The 21,042-nt window shown below is 54.6% G+C and overlaps 1 protein-coding gene across 1 annotated transcript in view; it reads left to right on the forward strand.

The window, feature by feature from the left end:
• Positions 1-21,042, forward strand: part of FAM135B (family with sequence similarity 135 member B) — a gene marked incomplete at both ends in the record, with an annotated part of 94,685 nt that overhangs the window by 48,121 nt on the left and 25,522 nt on the right. Inside the window, 3 exons of the mRNA XM_084230780.1 lie at positions 1,021-1,091; positions 4,169-4,342; positions 8,303-8,429. Of these exons, the coding sequence (XP_084086906.1) occupies positions 1,021-1,091; positions 4,169-4,342; positions 8,303-8,429 (372 nt within the window). The remainder of the gene's footprint in view (positions 1-1,020; positions 1,092-4,168; positions 4,343-8,302; positions 8,430-21,042) is intronic.

Genomic DNA, 21,042 nt, shown 5'->3' on the forward strand with positions numbered 1-21,042 from the left:
TGCAATGGAAAACTGAAAATACTGGGTTTTGAAATGTTCGCAACTTATTCAAAACACACTAAAAATACTGCCGGGACTAAACAAAATGTGTCTGCAGAGAAAATTTGGCACTTGGCCTCCAGGTTGCCAACCTGAAACAATTTTACTGGGAAGTGAGCGAGAAACAGAGGAAGGAAACACAGCTTTGGGGTGATAGAGGAGAGGCTCCCCCAGTCTGCAGACATCATGGGTGCCTGCTGCTCCCCCGCTGAGTAGGGGCGACGTGAGATCTGGTGGTGAGCGAGTGGCTCCCCTCGAGGTGGAGGTGCTGGTGTTTATTGGTTTTGATGTAGGCGAGAGGCTGGCAGGGAAGCCAGTGGCTTCTGTGCTGATGCACAAAAGCAGTTTATTCCCACAGCTAAGCATGGAAGCAGCGTGGCTGGGACCTGAAGGGTGATGTGCCTTAGCGCCTGTGCCTCCCATGTAGCGGATTTCCACACCAGAGTGAAGACGCTGCTTTCTGCAGGGGCCGAGCTCCTGGTGAAGGGCGCACACTCCAGAGTGTCAGTTCCCTCTGTCCCCGGGGAGGCGGCACCTGCCAGGCTGGGGGGCGGTTCTAGGGGAAAGAACATCGCAGGTGTATTGCAGGTGTTCTTTCTGCCCCACCTGCCCAGAGCAGGCAGGTGAGATTTTCCCACGCAGAAGAATTTGGGCTCAAATCTGTCTGGGAAATGAGGTTCTGCAAAGTCCTGTCCTGGAGAAACTTGCTTATTGCTTAATGTTTTGTTTTTTTTTTTTTTTTTTTTTTTGCAAATTGGCTTTTCCCCAAACTTGAACACATAAATCTCTTCCTTCTGTCTGCCCATGATACCCACAGATCAGCCGAATTCCAGAAGCAGGCAGGGAATTTTGCCGGAAGCATCAGCAGCAGCGGCTTTGTGCTGAGGATCTTTTTCTAAATTTCAGGAAATCAATCCACTGAACTTTTTGTTGGGGACCCTGTTTTGCTGCTGAAATTCCCTGAACCTGCTTCTCTTGTAGGTGGAAGAGGCCCTGAGTGAAGTCGATTTTCAGCTCAAGGTGGATCTGCACTTCACGGACAGCGAGCAGCAGTGAGTGTGCGGGGGCCTGGCCTGCACCCCTGCACCCCCTCCCGCCCTGGTCACACCCAGCACAGCTCTCAGGATCGCCCCCTGGACCGTAGCTCAGGAGGAGGATGTGCTCATTTCAGCCTCCCTGCATTTTAGGCCGGTAGCGTAGGGCCAGGCACAGAACATGCGACATTCGCTCGACTCCCTCACCTCAGTGCCGTGTTAGTCTTTAGACTGCTGACCTTATGGGGCTGACCCCCCCACCCCCAGCAGGCCCCATCGGAATCAAAGGGGCTCTGCCAGGTCGCGGCCTCTCTGTCCTCAAATCTGCGGTCCTGCTCCAGCCCTCTGGGAGCTGGAATTTGTCCGCGGGCAGCCTGCTGGCAGAACAGGCAGGAGGCTACGTCCTGCGCACGCGAGCTCCCTCTCAGCTCGTCCTGTGTGCTCTCCCCCCTCCTTCGTCACAGCACACCCTCCTCCCGCCCCGGCTTCTTGCAGGTAGCGATGTCCTTCGTCAGACATTCAGAAGTCCAGTTACGCACATCCCCAAGCCCCCAACTCTCCAATTTCTAACTTATTTCTGTTGCCACGGCCCCTTTCACCGCCCACCCACCTTCGGCTTCACAGCCCGGTGGTGGAGTGTGGCGCGAGATGTCATCTTCCCCCACCCCACTGGATGTGGGGGGTCGGGCGCCAGGAGGTGGGGACGAGCTGGCAGGAGGGGTGGGGATTCCTTGCTGACAGGTCCAGTTGCAGAAAGGACTCTCCAGGGACAGATGCTGAGGCATCACTATTTCTGTTTTTGGGGTGCCCTTGTGTGTTACCCGTCAGGTAGCTCCCTCCACCCCAACTGCAGTGCTGTGGTTAGTGAGGCCTCCTCTGGGTGAGTCACTCTTTGCTGGAAGCTTCTCTGAGATTCTTCTCAAAGAACCCATATCTGACCCTTGGAAAGTGAACACCTACTTTCCACTTCACCCCACGCTGATGGGGACACCCTCCGATGCTGCTCCCTCCTCCTTGGGCCAATCCAGCCTCCCTCTGCCTGTCTCCTGAGGACATTCCCAGTATGAGTTAGGTGCCCAAACCTGTGTTTCCCTCATCCCAGGGGACACAGAGCAAGCTCACTTGAAGACCCCCTCATGGGGAGAGTCCAAGCTGGGGCCGCTTCTTTCCCCCATCCTATTAGCATTCCTTGGTATTCTCTGACTGCTCATTGCAAATGAGTCCCACTCTGATCTCTGCAGCCTCTTCATCCAGAGCTTTGCCTTCCCGATGGAGAGGAATCGGTGTCAGTGGGCCATTGCTGTCAGCGGGAGCCCCTGTCCCTGCAAAGTTCAGTCCCCCTATCAGAACCTCCTCCCCCTTCTCAAAGACTGTTCCAACCAGAGATATGTCTGAGTGTTTGGGAGTCTATGCTGTGCTCTATGGAGCCCAGTCAGAGGGGGCTGAGCTGCAGAAGGACCACAGCTGAGACTCTGAGACCTGACTGTGTGTGGAGAAAGCAGCCTGCTGCCCAGGCGGGCCACACCCAGTATCTGTCCACGGTCCTGCCACGCTGCCTGGGCTCAACATCAGGGATTCCTCATTGTTGTCTTTATCTGGACCCCAACCTCTGGGTCACCAGCTTCTCTCGCCACTTCTGTTCTCCCTGAGTGGGGTCTTTGAGAAGTCTCACCTGCCTCACAGCAGCCCCAGGGCTTTTCTGAGCATGCTCTTGAGCTCAAAGGTCCTGCAAGAGGCTGGCCTTCTTCCCAACCTGCAAACCCAGAAGTGAAGCCCCTTCTTCTATTGACTTCATGCTCCCCCTCAATCACCTGGAATTTCTACCACTCACTTGTCTCGCTGAGAGCCATCCTTGCCCCATCTCCCCATGGCCACCTCCTTCAGGGGCACCCAGCCAGAGTTCCCTGGTGGACCCTCCCAGCTGATCACTCAACCCTGATTCCAGCTTGGTCCAGAAATCATTCCCAACCCCACCCATCAAGCAGCCTTAGTAGCAAACACAGCAGATGAGACCATCTTGGCATCAACATCTTTTGGATAGAAGACCTGTGCACAGAGGATTGGCCTAAAGGGGTGCATGAAATTCAGCTACCTCAACTCTTGGGCAACCCCTGTGCTTTTCCAAATCTCAGTAGCCTCCTTTAAGAAATAGGGATGATTATAGACTCTGCACCCCACAGGTCTATTTTGAAGATTGAGAGGGATGCTTTATGCAACAGGCGGTACGTGGCCTCCTGAATCAATTTTTCTTCCCCTTTATAGCTTCCCAGATGCAGCCAGGGCCAGGCTTCCTGTGTTAATTTCTTTCTATAATACACAGCACTTAATAACAATCAGAGTGGGGCGTTTTCATGGAGTATTGGATTAGCTAAGAGAACAGGAAACGCGAAGAATTGACAGTGCCGTATTTTTTCATTTACATCAAATGGATTTAAGGATGACAGTTCATCCCGGGGATGGACGTTGTTCTCTGAAATGGAACCCCAGCAACTGGCTCCCTTAGAACCAAGTAGGGCCGAGCGGGAACAGGACCGAGAAGCCCGGCATCCATGTCAGGGCTGGCAGGCACCTGACACCCATCTTATGCCACTGCTTCTCAGGGGTGGGGCAGCTCTGCCCTCCAGGGACATCACGCCATGTCCGAGGACATGGGGCTGTCACACAGGAGGTGGTGTGGTGTCCAGGGGGGCTTCTAAAATCCACACTGCCCCGACAGCTCCCTTTCCCTGGCAAGCACTAGCCCGTGCCTGCCTAGTGCTCTGGCGGTGGGGAAGCCCTGCCTCCTTGAGCCTCACGTCTGTACTTGTTCTGTCTTGCCAGAGTCAGGGTGAGCCCTGGCAAGAGTCTGGCTCCCGGTCCATCCCTGAGCGGGAGGCCAGCCTGCACAGGCTGCAGCCTTGTGGCGCCCCTGCGCCCCTCCACGCTCAGCCCCGGTTCCTTCACCTGGCAGCCGTGAGGACACCTGTCTCTGCCGGGCAGGGCTCCTGCAGGGGGTGAAAGGCCAGCGCTAACCCGGGCGAGGGTGTGACGGCGCTGCCCTGGGGACAGCAGGGGCGGCCAGCCACGCTCACGGGCGCCCACCTCCTCCCTTGCAGGCTCAGGGATGTGGCCGGGGCCCCCATGATCAGCAGCCGCACGCTGGGCCTGCACTTCCACCCCCGGAGAGGCCTGCACCACCAGGTCCCGGTCATGTTCGACTACTTCCACCTGTCCGTCATCTCGGTGACCGTCCACGCGGCCCTGGTGGCTCTGCAGCAGCCGCTGGTCAGGTAGGAGGGAGCCCCGTGTGCTTGCGTCTTGGTTCCTGCGGACCAGGCCGGATCCGCCCAGAGCAGAGGAGCCTCTCCTGGGCTGGAGGTGCAGGCCCTGGGCCTCCCTCAGGGAGTGGGAGAGGCAAAGGGGGTGTGGTGAGGCATCGGACAAGGGTGAGAATTTGGGGTGCTCTGGTGGCGGGGTGGTGGGTATGGGGTGGTGACACACATCTGAAGAGGTGTGAGCCTATATCCCTGAGTCACACACAGTTTGTAAACCAATGTTACTGCAATGAAAAATAATTAAAAAAAAACACAACCATAAACCCAGCCATGTCCTGGGAATTAAGACTAGGCGGGAGGGAGCACCGGTGGCAGCTGAGGCGGTTTCTGGGAGGAAGAGGGGGCACTGCATAGGGAGGGCCCAGAGGGGTGCTGGTTTCCCAGAGGAAACCCCACAGGGGCAATGACTCAAGCACCTGGAAGGAGCCACGGGCCCGGGAAGTGAGGCTGGAGAGAGCTGGCGAGGGCCAGTGGCTTATGGTGGGCTTTGACCACTAGCCCTGGGCTCCGATGGAACTGCTGCTGCCACCAGGCTGAGATCCAGGGGACACTGTGTCGGGGAGCAGGCTCACCACGGTCCCTTCCCTCACTGGCTTATGAGACCTGCTGGCTTCAGGCCTAACCCCTGGGAGCACAGAGAAGTGGAGTAGACGCCGCCCGCGGGGGTGCACCGTCCCGCCGGGTGGGCCGATCTGTGATGTGTCCGCGGCTGTCAGAGTGTGTGCTTGCAAAGGTGAAAAGATTCACGGATGTTCAGAAACTCAGTAGATGGAAAAACAATCATGCTCACTTTTAATAAGAGAATGGCAGGTCACAGCCCCAGCAAGATGCCATCTCACGCCCGCATCTTGAGAGACCCCCACGGCGAGCGCTGGAGAGGACGCGTGGGAAGAGGAGCCGGGACATCGCAGGTGGGCATGGGCACCGGGGCAGCCGTCATGGATGGCCACTGCTTTCACTTTTAAAGACCTAGAAGTGGACACACTGTCTGGCCCAGCCGCCGCGCTCTTGGGGACCTATGTGGTGAGTAAGAGCAACAACCTAAAAAGCTTGTGCTGTATGATGCCGACTGCAGCAACGTGCAGCATCCAGGACCGGCCTAAGAGCCCCGACAGAGGGCTGGCGGAACGAGGTGTGGACTGTCCACGCCATGGAACATCCAGCCACAAGGAAAGGCAAAATGCGTTTGTTTGTAGCAAAATGGAGAGAGTTTGAGGGAATGATGTGCAGCAAAGCAAGTCACAATGACAACGGCAAATGTTGGACGTTTACATCGTAGACCATTCTGGAAAGCAAAATACTTATAAAAACCAGCAGACACTAGTAAATGAACAGAGGCTTCTGGGCAAAGGGACAAGGATGGGAAAAATAAAATAAAACACCAACTCTTCAAGGAGGATGGTTTATAACTCAAGAAAGACATAGAGGCTTCTCTCTCATAAAGTAGGCCATGGACTAGACATTTACAAATCAGACGTCACTGCAAACTGCACAGAGAAGAATCTTCTTCACCTGCATGACCGCGTCCAGGTTTGTCCAAAAACCCCTGAAGATTCATAGATACAGGAACAGAGGAGAGTGGACTTGAACTTGGGAAGCCCCAGGAATGGCATGCTAAAAGCAGGAGAGATTAGTTGGGAGGACAAGTTATGGGGGGCTAGTTAAGAGAGCTAGTTGTGAGGTTAGTTAAGGGAACTAGTTGGGGGGACTAGTGAAGGTGACTAGTTAGAAGGACTAGTTAGGGGGCTAGTTATGGATTGCCCAGCTGAGAGATGGGACAGGTTTACCTGGGCTGGCATTTGCAAGCTCTCTGCTGAGGACTGGGGTGTCAACTGTGGTAACCTCCTGACAGAAACAGCCTCTTGCAAGCTCACCAGCAGCAGCCTCGCTGAGAGAGAGGCCAAGAGGGATGGGCACGGTCAGAACTTGGGCCTCCCCAGGGAAGGTGATAAAAAGAGACTGTCTTCTCTTCCCTTCTCTCGATTTTGCAGGAAGAGTTGCTATCAGAGAGCACCTTTAAAGTGCTCAGATACAAGCTATCTGATACAAGCTCGAGTTTTGCTGGAAAAGTCAGTCTTTGCTGTATCAGTTAAACACAATCAAGAAGAAGCATTTAATTTAATTTCCACCGAAAGACCCTTCACTGTCCCTAAAACAGAATGAAGAATTCAGTTTTTAACCCTCACATGCGTGTCACTGGATGTCCCTTGTGGGGTTTGCATCTGCTGGGAAAGCTAATCAAGGTTACACTCAAATCTGATAATGAGCCACTGTGGTTATTGATCAGTGGCTCATCCCCCGAATGTGCCCCGGGTGAACCGTCTGATATATTCTGCAATGTGCCTTCACCCCCTTACTAGCTCGCCCCTAGATCACTTCTGTTCTCAGCTCTAAACCAATCACAGCGATGGTTACTTTACCCTGGATTCTATTTGGGGTGTTAGCAACGACAGCGATGTGAGTATGGAGAGGGCGACGTTAGATCTTGCTGTGTTTGCGCGGCTGTTGACAGTAGCCACTGGCATTCACTGAGTCACCGCCGTCTGCCAGACACTGTGCTTGAAGCTGCGCTTGGCTGATTTCATGGGGTCCTCACACCCCTCCCACCAAAGCGCTGGGATCCCTCCTCCGACACAGAGATGGAGGCCTCAGAAGTCTAGAACCCCATCACAGAGCGTGTAGGCGCCGAGCGGGGCCTGGGGCCCCAGCAGACTGGCTTCCTCGGCGGGCTGTCTCCCTCTTACTCCAACCGCTTGAGTATCGTCTCCAGCTGTTCACTTCTCCTGCAGCTGGACTTGCAAAACTATTCTGTGCTCACTGACCTGGTCTTACCTCCATTCGCGGCATCTGCCTCCCTCTCCAGCCCCAAATGCCTTCGAGATGAGGGCGAGCCTTATCCACCTTCCCACACGGGCACCTGCCCCACTGCCCGGCGTGACGCCTCTGAATAAGTGAATGAGACGGAACTACAACGCGGACTTTCTTCCCGTCGGTTTTGCAGCAGGAAAGTGCGTCTCGTGGATGAAATCCTTCCACAAAGATTTCTTGAGCACCGACATGGGGATGAAGGTCTTGGAGGCTGTTTATCGCCCACCTCGGCCATCGGAGACTGGCTCTGCTTGGAGAGCGCAATGCCCGGAACACAGCGCTGGCGCTGCAAGACCCCCACGGGGGTATTAATAGGAAAGATGTGAAGGCCGGGAGGCGGCTTAGGAAGACGTTACTGGCTTGTCAATTGATGCAGATGGACAAGGTGAATCCAGTAAGAATGTCAAATGTCAGGCTTCCCTCATCTCTGGCCCCAAAATTAAAGGCTGTCATCGTACATGTCAGCTGGTCTCCAGGAAGCCTCGCGGGGCTGGGTGGGGTCCTCGGGGGCCAAATGACCATTCCTGGGGGGAGGCGGAGGGCGAGCGCCCTGTGGGTCTGACAGCCGTGGGCCCCAGGGCCTGTGACACTCTCATTGGGTCGTGGAGGGTTGTCTTTACTCCCGTACACAGGACACTGAGGGCTCAGGGAGGGGACGGGGCCCCGTGCCGTGCCCCAGAGAGGCAGGCCCAGACCAGGTCGGACCGAGCCTCCCCTCCCGACCCACCTGTCCTCACCCTGGGGCTGTGCTCAGGGCCCTCCACAGGTGTGGGTGGCCCTGCGCAGTGGCTGGCAGGGTGTGGGTGACCCTGAGGTCCTCGCCCACACGGCACCTGTGTGTGGATTCATCCTTCCAAGTGACCCACCTCCTAGCTGCCCCACTACCCCCCCAGGGCTGCGCAGATGGCACCGTCACTCTCTACATCCTCAAAAAAACCTTATTGAAGTAACGTTGGTTTCAAACACTGTGTCGCCCCCCGAGCAGCCGTGCAGTCTGCCCCCCGCGCACCTGGCACCTCTGTCCTGCCCTTCCATTCCCCTTCGCAGCTTCACGCGTCCGGGAAGAGGCTCCTGGCTCGGGAAGGGAAGCCCAGACGCGGGACCGGAGCCGTCCAGCCTGTCTCTGGAGAACCTGGTCTTCGGTGCCGGCTACTGCAAGCCGCCCTCCTCGGAGGTAGAGTCCGCTCAGCCGCGCCCCCGGCGGTCCGCTCTCGGGGGGGTGTTTGGGGCATTTCTCCTCTTCTCAGGGGCCACGTCAGAAGGGGCTCTCCCGAGCGTCCCTCGCGCTCACCCGTCTGTCCTTCCTCGTGCTCCACGCTCGCCGACCTCACTCTTAGTGGCAGGCCCGGGGCAGGGAATAGGGTGCCTCTTCCATGCGGCCCTTTGGAGAGTGGGGTTCCCGGGGTCTGGAGCCCCGAGAGGGAACGCGTAGTAACCGGGGAAGCTGGTTGAAACCGAGCGGCTTTCAGAAACTCCTCTGGGTGCTCACCGCCCCGCGCCTTGACTCTCGCGCCTGTGAGCGGGCCCCGCTGTCCCTGAGCGCCCCATCTCCCGCCCAGCAGCACCAGCACACGTTGGGGAGCAGAGGCAGGAGCTTGCCCTTTCTCTTCTGCTTTTTCTGCTCGAGACCCCTGCCTTCCACCTCACAGAGCTCCATCTGGCCGCCGGCGGGGAGGCGGGGTGGCGGGGGGGGGGGCTCGGAGCTGTCTCTAGCCCTGTGGCCTCTGAGGAGGTGAGTGTCACCCTGAGACTCGGAGAGAGACGGTTCTGGGGCCCCGTGCCTGCTGTGGTAAATGGGCTGTGACTTGGGGGCCCCTCTTAGCCTGGTCGAAGCTCAGGGCTCTCCAAGCTCACCAGGCGGGCGTCAGGGGAGGAGGAGCTGACGTGCTTGAGAGCAGCAGAGACGCAGACGCATCGAGGGCGCTGACAGTTTCCCTCCTCGTTCTTTTCTTGGCTGTTTTTGGGGCTGTGTGTCTAAGAAGACACCCCTGTCTGTTATGGGAGTCAGATGAGAGAGCTTGTTTGTGGGTGCTCAGCCCTGAACCTGCTCACGAGCCTGACTCAGTGGGTTATTTTCACAACCTGCTTCCAGTTCTGTTCCATCTGGGGCCCTCGAGCGATGCAGGCTCCTCTCCCACCAGGCAGGAGCTGCCAAGCAAAGACTACAATCCACCCCCCACACCCGGGAGCTGTGCCTCCAAACTCTGCCAACTCCCCCCAACTCCCCCCACCCGCCACCCCCCGCACCCTCGGCCCAGAGCATTAGCAAGTAACAGCAGATCCACACAGCTTGCGGCTTCAGCTGAGGGATCAGGGAACACGCGTTCCCTTCCCAGTAAGCCTTTCTGCCAGTGTCATTGCAAAATGAGCTGACAGCGCGACAAATGGTGGGAGGCAAGGTGGGGTGTGGGAGGCTTAGCCCCTTTCATCCTGTACCCCTTTTTCCCCACGCAGTTAGGTCGCTGGAACCCCACAGTGAGAGTGGGAGTGAGGGCTTGCACCCCTCTGTCACCAGCGGCAGCTGTGGCCTCAGGAAATGATTTGCCATCTCTGCTCCAGGGCTTACCTGGCAGGGCCGAGGCCGCCCCAGGGCTGCTGGAGGATTAGATGGAATCAGCATAGAAAGGCCTGGAGCTTAGAGTCCAGCACAAAAGTGCTCAATAAAACCTACAGCGGGTATTATTTTTCTTTTCATTTTCCACATAATTAAATTGAACGCTGCTCCAGGAGCCCCGTGCAGCTCGGACAATGGATGAGCGAGGGGCCAGTGGTTTTCAGTTCTGGGCTTAAGCGCTGCCCCACAGCGGGGCCTCCAGCCAGCCGCCGCCTCCTCGGGGTCCTGACTTCCCTCTTGTGAACGAGGATTGGAGGGGATCATCCTGCAGGCCTCTTTGAGTCATTTCTGGGCTGTTTTTCTGTGCTAGCCCCACACTGCCTGTGCAAATGGGGCCACTAGTACATGCCTAATGGATTAGTCCAGAGCTTTCAGAGGAACAATAGGCTGTGCCCACCTACATCCATCATCTACCCACCTATCTATCTACCCATCCATCCATCCATCCATCATCCATCCATCCATCCATCATCCATTCATCCATCCATCCATCCATCATCCATCCATCCATCCATCATCCATCCATCCATCCATCCATCCATCCATCCATCCATCCATCATTCATCCATCCATCCATCCATCATCCATCCATCCATCATCCATCCATCCATCCATCCATCCATCCATCCATCCATCCATCCATCATTCATCCATCCATCATCCATCCATCTGTCCATCCAAGTTATCTTTCGGAATCAGCACATGCAATTGGGAAGCTTGGCAAGTCCAAAGCCTACAGGTTACACCAGCAGACTGGAGACCCAGGGAGAGTTCAGTCTGAGTCTAAAAGCCGTCTTCTGATCCAATGACCTAATAATCTCTTCCTCAGGGAGGGATGTGTTAGTTTTTCAAAATTAAGGTCTTCAACTGATTAGATGAGGCCCACCCATATTAGGGCAGGCGATCTGCTTTGCTCAGTGTTAATGGTTTGCTGTTAATCTCATTGTAAATGTACCTTCACAGAGACATCCAGACTGGTGTCTGACCAGACTTCGTGTCCGTGGCCTGGCCACACTGGCACATGTAGTGAACCGCAGAGCCTCCCCCTGGGGAGGTCTTTCTCCCTCCAGGGAGCCCGCACGCCCCTTGCCTTCGTGACTTGAGTGAGGCCTCCCCACCCCAGGAGGACGGCAAGCTGGGAGAGGGCTACAGACATCAGACGTCTCTTGACCTGCAGAGCTGCGCTCCTCTGGCTGGGCCTTCAGTGTATCCATTCACCTATTTACCTGCCAGTTGCTTAATGAGGTCCTACTATGTACTAGCATCTGTGCTAAGATGGTTACTAAGACCCCACCCCTGCCCTGGTGCATCCTGGGGGCTGGTGCAGGAGGGGAGGGAGCCGCTAACCATCGACGCTTCTGCAGTCGGACAAGTGTGAGGCTGGCAAAGCCCATCTCGCCACCTCTCTGTTCCAGGGTCTCTGAAGCACGCGTGGTGCCAGCGGTTCCCGTGATGGTAGTTTTATTTCCTTTACAGGAAAAGAGCTGAGCTAGAGGGTACGCTCTGCGTTGGCAGTCACGTGGCTGGGCAGGACTGGGTCGGCCTGATGCATGTCCTGCCTGGTGTCAGGTGCAGGTCAGTCCTCTGCCGCAGAGGCCCGGCTCTCCCCACCCAGGGCGTGGTTGCTGACTCGCCTGCATGTGCTGGTCAGTGCAGCACTCAGGGGACCTTTGTTGAATGAATGTGTTTTGAGCTCTGGGCATTCCCAGGGTATCTAAGCACGGGAGGGTCAGGTACGGACGTTTCCAGAAGCTCTGTCTGCCCCGCTGGGTGCTCAGCCTCCCTCTGCTGGCCTGTGGCGATCACGGGGTCTGCTGTGGGCCACGTGCACCACCAGGGCACAGTGTGTGTCCCAGATGACTGTGGTGGCCGCCGAAGTGCAGTCCCTGTGTCCTTGGCTGGCTCTGCAGATGGACACTCGGGGGAGGGGCACCGGAGGGTGCTTGCTGTTTAAGACACGGGAGTTCAGTACTGCTGTGGGCCCGTCACCTGTTCCCTCTGGACCGCGTCGTGTGCGTCAGCAGAGACAGTTCCACCTGCTCCCCCACTGCTCTGATATTTACCCGGGACCTGCTGGGTCTCAGACACGGTGCACGGGCCGTGTGACCTATGAAACGGCAGCTGCAACCCCGACCTGCTGGGGTCTCGTTGCCATTTCCTTGAGCCCACTTGAGTCGCTGTCACACGGCAGCTGAATTCATACAGTCAAAAGTATAAGGCGGCACAGGGTGCCAGGTCCGGCGTCCACTGCGGCTATCAGGGAGCTTCTGTGAAGCACGTATTAGCCAGTAGCACTTTCCTGCCGCCGAGTCGCGCAGGGGCCCCTAGAGGGAAGGACAAGAGCCTCCCTCCGTCACCCTGGCAGGACCTGCGCCTCCACCACCCGCTGAGGGGAATTCTGAGAGGCAGAGAACCTGTAGCTCTGGGTGAGGGAGGGGCCGGCGAGGGTGGCTCTGGTCTACCGTCTTATACTGCTACCTGCAGCTGCTCTTTGAGCTCTTTTCAATCTCATTTCAAATACTGAGCCAGACTGCTGCATCTGGCCGCCAGTGTCCTCACCCACCCGATGAGGGGACTGGGTGCATGAGCCCCTCGTGGGCTTTTGTAAAATGATGGAAGCCTGGAAGTCAGTCCCTGTGACGAATGCTGCAAGGCTCGGTGCCAGGCTGAGCAGTCGCAAAAATGCAGGAAAGCTGAATATGGGGGTCACCTCCCCGAGCAGCAGCCCGTCCCCCCCAGCGGGTCACCCTCCTTTCTCCCTGACAGTGAGTCGGACAAAGGCTCTTCCAAACCCCACTCTCTCTGTCTCCAGCGTGATGCCTAATTGAATTTAATCATTTCTCTCTCTCTTCTTGAAGATAGAAATAACAATACTAAAAGATCCGTTAAACAGCAGTGGTGCAGTATCACCTCTGTTCCCATGGAGACCCAATCGCCGGTGTCCGGCTGTGTGGTTATTAATGGCATTGTCCATCCTGCACGTGTTGAGTGCACACCCACCATTTGTCATCACTTGCGCCGTGGTGGACCCACTTCAGCGTGTGTTCACTGCTGTGATTTCAGGAAGGCTGTGATTTTCTAGTTTGGTTCAATTTCATTTCCTCAAGCGTTCATTGCCAGTCAGGTGAGCAGTTGCTGGATTGTGCTGCGTAGGCCAATGGGGTGCCGTTCCATTGTGTATATGTGTGTGTCCATTGTGTATATGTGTGTGTATGTGCTCATGACACACATGTGTGCTAGTGTGCATGTAGGGATGCTCACATATGTGCCACTGCACATGACATGTGATTGGGACAGGTGCATACATGTGCAAACCTGGAGACACATGCACTGCTTGTGCCTGTATGTGCTTGTGGATACATGTGTGTGCTCATGTGCCTGTGTGTGTTCATGTGAATATATTGTGCCTTGCATTGTGTGTTTGTGTAAATATGTGACTGGGGGCACCGTGCTGGGTCTCTGGATTGTCGACTCAGGAACTATGTACTTTGATAGCAAGAAATCCAGAACCTCAGAGAAGAGGACAAGAGAGTATTTATTGAGCAACTACTGTATGCAGTACGGTGCACAGTTTTTGCAAACCTGATCTCTTCTGAGTCTTCTAACATCCATGAACCTGTGTCCTGATGAGACCCACTTGACAGGCGGAGAAACTAAGGACCTGAGAAGCCAGCATCTTTCCTCAGGGCAGCTATTGGACTCAAAGTCTAACCCACTGCTACAAAATGCCGAGGTGGCCTGTTGTCATGACACAGACCAGGTGGACGCATGGTTAATGCATTTAGGGTGACGGGCGCATGACAAATATTGACCGAGTGGTAGCTCTCCAGCCTACTTTCTTTTTCCTATTTTTATTTTTCTCATCATTCTCAGTACAGCTACACTTAGAAGTCATAGCAGTAGAGTTATTGCCTCTCTTGCTCATGTGCACAGGAGGGTTTTGGCTCACTCAGAACTAATTGGCACAGCTCCCGGCTCGTATCCCGCAAGCCTCACCACTCACCTGTCTGGAGGGCTTCTGAGTTCCCCCCTCTCCATACACACTGAATTTGCCCCCATTGGGGTCTATCAATTATACTTAGTATAAAAGGATGGAGGCCAAATATGTTTTTCATTAGCTTCCCTGATGTTTGCAAGAGAGAGGTAGTGTTCATAATAGAAATGAGAATTCCTAAATTTAAAAGGTTATCTTAGTATAGAAACAGCAATGGTTCTCAGATATAGTCATGAGTGTAGACATCAATATAAATAGAGACATAGACCTACTTATCGGTATAAATAGATATAGACAGAGCTGTAGGTAGAGATGGGCATAGACATACATCTAGATAGACTTCTTTGTTTTCCTCTGACCCATCTTTCAGATCCAGGAGGGAGGCTACTTGCTCAAGGAGGCCTTGCTGACACCGGAGTGGTCATGATCCCCCACTGCTCTCCCCACCCCCACCTCATAGGAGAAGGTTTTCTGTCCTAGACTCAAGGCCCCGAGACGACAGAACATGTCTGCCTCATGCTCAACCCCCGTCCTCTGGGTAAGCACCTGACGCTCAATACACTTCCATGGATGAACATCAAGGTTCTTGTAGAAAACCCTACCCCTGAATTGAACAGATATGTCCTCTTTTGTCTAAACATTCCCCATGATCCTAAGTCACATTGGTAGTGGCAGATAGACAGTCTATTATAGTCGTGCATATTTTTGTTGGCAACCAGCCACCACCCACCCAGGGCTCCTGTTCCTAAGTAGACTTGATGGGGAGGCTTGCTTGGGGTCCTGTCTTCAGGCCATAACAGTTGCAGGACACTCCAGGTCTTGGGGTCCAGATCACACTGACCAAACCATTCACTTTAGCATAAATGCTCAGTGTTTATTGTGGAACGAACCTCACTGCTCCCTGTCTTTTGGCCTCTCTGAGGAGAGGTAATGCAGAGAATCCTGTACCATAATCGATTTCATTCTCTTTCCCAAGAGAACTTTCAAAGAAATAGATGCTCCCGGCTGCCAGAATGTCTGCTGGAGGCTTCTCCATCCCAAAGCCCTTTCACCCTGTTGGTTCATTTATATTTATAACATCCTTGTGATTTGTTAACCACTTCCCCTGTGAGGACCCTGAGGCCCAGAGCGTGGGGGACCTTGCTCGGGATAGGCCATCTGGTAAACCTTGGGTGCTGCCGGGGCTGGATTCAGGATTCCAGGCCCAGGTCCACTTGAGGCAGCAGCAGTCTCAGGCTCGTGGGAGGGAATTCACAGGACTGCAAGGAATGTGCTTCCAAGGCTAACAGTCAGATCGGACTCCACGTGTTTAATCAGGAGGAAAGGGTTAAAGTATACTGAGTCCTTGCTCTCTTCCTCTGGTCTCCAGCTTGAGTGACCCTTTACCGGCACCCTACCCTGGAAAAGGTCATTAGGATTCACCTTATTTTACAACCAAGGAAATTGAGGCATAAATAGATAAGTATGTGGCCAGGATCAGGGAGCTGTGAGTCACGGCGCTGGGATTTGGACCCGAGCAGCTGGACTGCAGAGGTCTCCTCTCATCTGTCTCAACTTCCCAGTGGGGACCACCTTCCTGGGACCCAAACCCTTCTTCTGTGTCCCTTATTTGAGTGAGTCCCCAGAAACCTCAGCACCCTGGGCCCTCTTTGTTCTCCTTTACCCCAGAGGCACGGTTCCTTCTGCCTCTAAGTGTCTTGCTTCTCTGCCCCTTCTCCCTTTCGTGCCTGAGTCTGCGTTCACACCGCCGAGCTCCGCACCCCCGCTCCACCCCGTCCCACCCAGAGCTCCCGCGGGGCCGCCGACCTGCGCTGCATCCTGCCGCGTCAGCCCACGCCTCTGCTCTGAGCTCAGTCCCAGGGGGACCCACACGCGCCGCCACTGGCCTGCCTTCTGCTATTTACTTACTTATTTTGACAGCAGAAATGTTCCTTTCTATGTGCCTTCACATTGGAGCCTGGAATGTTCTTCCTGTTTCATGGTTTTTTTTTTTTTAATTTTTATCTATTCCTCTTAAATAATAGGGTCATTGCTTAGATGGCATTTTTCTTGACTTGCCCGAGACTGATACCGACGCCCTCCGTGAGTGGCAGCCGTGTCCACGTGTGCATCTCTCACAGCCCTCAGAAACTGTGCCCCCATCAGCATTTATGTGCTGCCTCGAACCCTGGGATACAAGGAAGTGGGATCCAGAAATCATGTCCCCATAATTGTTTTTAAATACCCCCAGAGATCTGCTCAGTGTCTAGCCCAGAAAAATGCCCAGGATATGATTCTTAGCCCAGTGAGTTGGTGTGGGAGCGGAGCGGAGGCTTTGATAGGTGTGGGGTCTCCTGCATCGTGCGCTGTGGCTGTTCTTACATCAGCCATCATCAGGGTCAGAAACCTGGAAAATCCTTCTCCGGAGGCATCTCTCTTGCCCTGCGGAGCAGTAGCACTACAAGCAGCATTTGAGTTGGGGGAACGGCAGAGCCGTCCTCAAGAAAAGCACATTCACTCAGGTGCCCGCTGCTGGGAAGGTGCATGGGGTGTCACTGGCCTCTGTGGCCTGGCCTTTGGCCGACATGGGTGCCACGAGACGGGGCTCAGGGGCTGAGCAGGCGGGCCTTGGAAACTGAAGTCAGGGCGGGAGAAACCACGGGTGAGCGGCCAGCCTCGGTGGCTCAGTGGGCGGCCTCCTGCGGAAGGCGGCGGTGGGCCGGGTGGAGAGATGCTTCTGCACAGTGCTGCTCTGCGCGGCCGCCTGGCACCCCCGGCACCCCCGGCACCCCACCGCTGTGCTCCACCTGTTCCTGCCGGCTCTGAGAGGGTCTCCGCCCCGCAGGGAGTTCACAGGGACCCCGACCCTACAGCCCCCCACTCCACTCCATTTCTTTGCTCCTCTGCCCCCATCTATGCATAAACCCTCAAACACTGCAAGGGACATTGACATCCCCAATCTCCCCTGCACAGCAAGTGACAATCCTAAGGTCAAAGGCACTCCGGGCAGGTCAGAGAGCCAAGTCGCACACCATCCAAAAGAGGACAGGAGACAGAATCCCGTCCCGCTGCCCACGGGCCTGGCCTCGGAACACTGAGTCCATGTAGGGGGGAAACCGAGTCAGCTGAGCAGACTCCAGCTGGGGAGGTGACCATCGTCTCAGGAGGGACAGTGAGAATCACTGCTTCACCCACTGCACCCGGGTGTCTGGAGTGGCCCTCTGGGCCGCACTCCACCTGCTGGTGCTTTTCTCTGTTGTGTAATTTAACCCTGTCAACGACCTGGCGCCCTGGCGTAATAGTTGGCAGCGCCTTTCAAAATTGCTTTTCGTGGACAAATTCAGTGTTTTCACGTGTGGCGCCCCGAGGAGCTCCATTTCTTGCCCATTCTCTGGAGTTTAGAGTTTGCAAAGCCGACATTTGAGTCCCGGTTGCCCTGGGCGGTGGCGTCCAAGCTCGTCCCACTCAACAGCTTCTCACGTTTTTAAAATATCACACGCGGTGACGACTCCGTACCTCGTAAGGGACTGCAGACGAGTGTTGTCGTTTTTCTTTAAATCAACACCTTCCTTCAAGCTAGACCGAAAATAAAGACATCTGTCAGAAAGGTGTTTGGGGCTTAATGACAATATGACAAGTAAATTGCTTGTGGGGTCTGCGTTGTGTAAATGTTCTCGATTAGATTAAATGTTGAGAGTCCAATTTGCCGACTACTAAAAAAATCGCTGAACATGGCACACCGTTTGGGGAATTGCTTTTAATGACGAACAAATGCAAGTAAAGTACTAGAAAGTGAAATGCCACGGCTATAAATGTTTTAATAGGCAGATTCAGCGTTCTCGAAAGTGGCGTGTTAAGTGTTTCCTGCACTGCGGTGACGGATCGGCTGCAGTCGCCTCAATTAAAGCATCCACGTCCGCGACATCCTCCTTAATAGACACCGCGGGAAGTGGGCGGTCCTCGTCCTGGAACCTGGGCTTGGGAGGCTCCAGCTACAATACTGAGAAACAAAGGGCTGACCTGATTTGGGACAAATGCAGGGGAATGGGGTTCTGCCCCCCTTCTTCTTTCTGTTCTAGATCACTCCCGCTCGGAGGAAAGGCATGGTGTCGGTAGAGTGTGGCTGCCAGTGGGTGCCCAGCGGCATCACTCTACCTGCCGGCTGCTCCAACCTGTCCTCTCTTTGCACTTTAGAACTTGCTCATCCCTCCTCCCACCCTGCCAACTGGCTTGCACATGCCTCTGCTCTGCTCCCATAGTGCAAGTCTGCTCTTGCCACAAGCTCAGGCTTTGCCAGAGCCTCTTCGAAGTACCTGGCTGCCGTGACCCATCTTGTTGCTCCTTCTCGTTCCTATTTTATAGGCAAGGCAACGGATAGTCACGGACGCACGCTGGGTCATACACGACGTACAAGGGGCTCTTCATGCCCAGCAGAGCACTGGCCAGACCAGTGTTCAAAGCAAATCAGATACCCAGCCTCGATGAGGAAATGGTGCTTTGCAACATAAATGCGTCTTTGCATTGCACTTACATATAAGTGCCCGCGTGTTTTAACAACACGAGCTGATCGCGGGCTCAGAGGCCAATGTAGCTACTGAAACTGCAACCTTGGAGGTGGTGACGTGATCAACAGGACCCAAATTTTACAAAATGTGTTCATGGTATTTTTCTATTAACTTCGATAACTATTTTGTAGGAAATTCTCTTCCTGAGACTATGTCTGTCTTTTCATCTACAAAATGAAGCTAATAAGGACACATACCTTGCTGAGTTGATTTCAAAACTCTAAGTAAATGATGATTTGTTACCTAAATACTCTTATTCTCATGCCTACGGTTGCTCAGGTCCCCTGGGTGGTTGTTTACGGAGATCGGCCTTCTGATGTGACCATGCCAACGGAGTGGCTCCCGTTTGCCTTGGCAATCTCTAGAATCGATCTGATCTGTTGTCTTTCAGGGCCCAGAGAAAGCCCGCATTCACTGAGCATCTTTTCTGGGGGCACAGGGGCTGGCAGTGGTTAGGGTGTGGGCCCTGGGATCAGGCACCCCTCATTCAAGTTGTACCTTACCCCGCACTGGAGGTCGACTTCGAGACACTCACTCCAGGGTCTCCCTGGCACTTGGCTTGACTTAGGTGCTCTGTGAGTCTCAGATGAGGAGGTTTACAAGGAGCCTGTGGGAGTTCACCTGTTTGCTTTCAGGATGTGCAGTCTGTTTCCAGCGCTGCTTTTCACTGGCCTACTTCCCGGCTCCCGACGGAATAGACCAGAGAGCAAGTCCACCCAGAGTTCCGGGGAGAGAGATAGAAGCAAATTCTCACATGAGACTCGGGAACTCATGTAGGAGAGTAATTATAGGCACTGACACTCTGCCTGACCCAGTGTCAGTTGGAGGAATGTGATACCTTTCATAATTCAAGTCACAATGGCCTAGAAGACACCATTGGGAACCTCTCCAGCTTCCGAAATAGAAGCAGTGACCGTGGTCACGATGCCTTGAGGCAGGCCACTGACAGCTCGTTTTCTTCAGACAGTTCTGAGTTTATGATCTTGGAACCAGGCTCTTGGGGATGGAGGGAGAGCGGTAACTGCTTGACCTTCCACACTCGGCATAATTAACCCACAGATCTGATGACTGAGCCACCGTCATCCTGCTATTGCCACTGTCCCCGTCCTCACTGTCTTGCCCCCAGTTGAGAAGCCTTCGATTCTGGTGGAATCAGAACGGAGCCTGTGGGAGCCAGGAGCAAGGCTGTGCTCTTTTGGAATTCTGGAGTCGTCTCTTAGTAATTCTGGAAACGGGCATCATCTATGTAAACTTTCTAGCCCATTCCACTTTTACAAATTCACATCATGACTTAAACTGCCCCGCGATTTGAGGACCAGGGGCAGCGAGCGGTGAGAAGCTGGGTTAGAGGAGAGCCTCACACATGCCTTCCCGGCTTCCCAGTAGACACACGTGTCCCACGTTTCTATGTGTCCCGCGTGACTGAGAACTAACTCTTGGTCAACATGAGCCTAGTTTTAAAAAGCAAGTGTCGCGACGGCCTTCAGAGGGGCTTTGCCCTCCGGGTCCAGGCGCACTTTCCAAGGGAGGCACCAGTGACAAGAAGGTGAAGCCGTGAGCAGATCTCAGGACCAGACGGGAGGGATGTGGGGCTGCTCGGAGCAGACGAGCCGGGACTGACAGTAGGCCGACGCCTTGTTTATGCCCGGCTGCTTTCTTTCTGCTGAGTCACAGAGACGGGGCCCTGCAGGAAAGAAATTAATGCCTCAGTCAAAGCCAGCAGACTGCTGGAGCCACTGTCCCCTGCAGGCACGGCTCCCCATGCAGGGGACACTCTTCTGAGAAAGGCCTGCCTCCAGCTAGCTCCTGAACTGTGAGAGTCATTTCTGCTTCAGGCAAAGCACTGGCTAACTTAGGGAATCCTGTCACGGCATTTAGGTCTATGCGTTGGGAACTGGATTTCCTGTCACTTATTATATGGGCTGATCAGAATGGATTTGGGGCATGAGAAGTGATAAAAGCAAGGAAGAGAAATGTCCAGAGCTTCTTGCAACTTGTGAGTGTGTGTGTGGGGGTGTGCGGGTGAGTGTGTGTGTGTCTGTGGGGACAGAGATAACAGTGCAAAGTGCACCAGCGCGCACACCCCCATGTGGGAGTATTCTGGAAGGATCAACAAGAAATTATTAGACTCTGGGAAAGGGAGCATTTTATGTTGTGCTTCCTTGGGTGTATATATAACCATATCTTGTCACCATTTTAAAAATCACAATTACAGTGTCTGCCTTAAATGGCATTTCTTGAAGATGCAGTTGAGCAAGCCATAATGGCGACCTCTAGGTGTTTCGCGAGCTGGTTGCCTTTTGCTCTGTAGACCTCGGGAGTCCAACAGCCTGCGATGAACAAGCTCCCTTCATCTTTGTGTGACTGTGAGACCTTCATCCAGCTGCGGCCAGCTGCACAATAGGGACAGAGTAGGACGATGAGACGTGGGAACACATGGGTTTCCCTGAGCACCTGGTGAAAACGGATGTTTTGGTTGAATTTTCTGCTTATGAAATAGTCCCGACTCCAACCACAGGGTCACTGAGGCCTCCGTGGTGGTGCCTGCTGGGCAGGCGGCTCCCCCTCTGCCCGTCCTACGCTCCTGTTACCTAAGACCCAAGAACCAGGACCACCCCCGGCCCTTGCAGCACGC

Source organism: Talpa europaea, assembly GCF_964194135.1.
Source record: "Talpa europaea genome assembly, chromosome: 3".
NCBI classification, from domain to species: domain Eukaryota; kingdom Metazoa; phylum Chordata; class Mammalia; order Eulipotyphla; family Talpidae; genus Talpa; species Talpa europaea.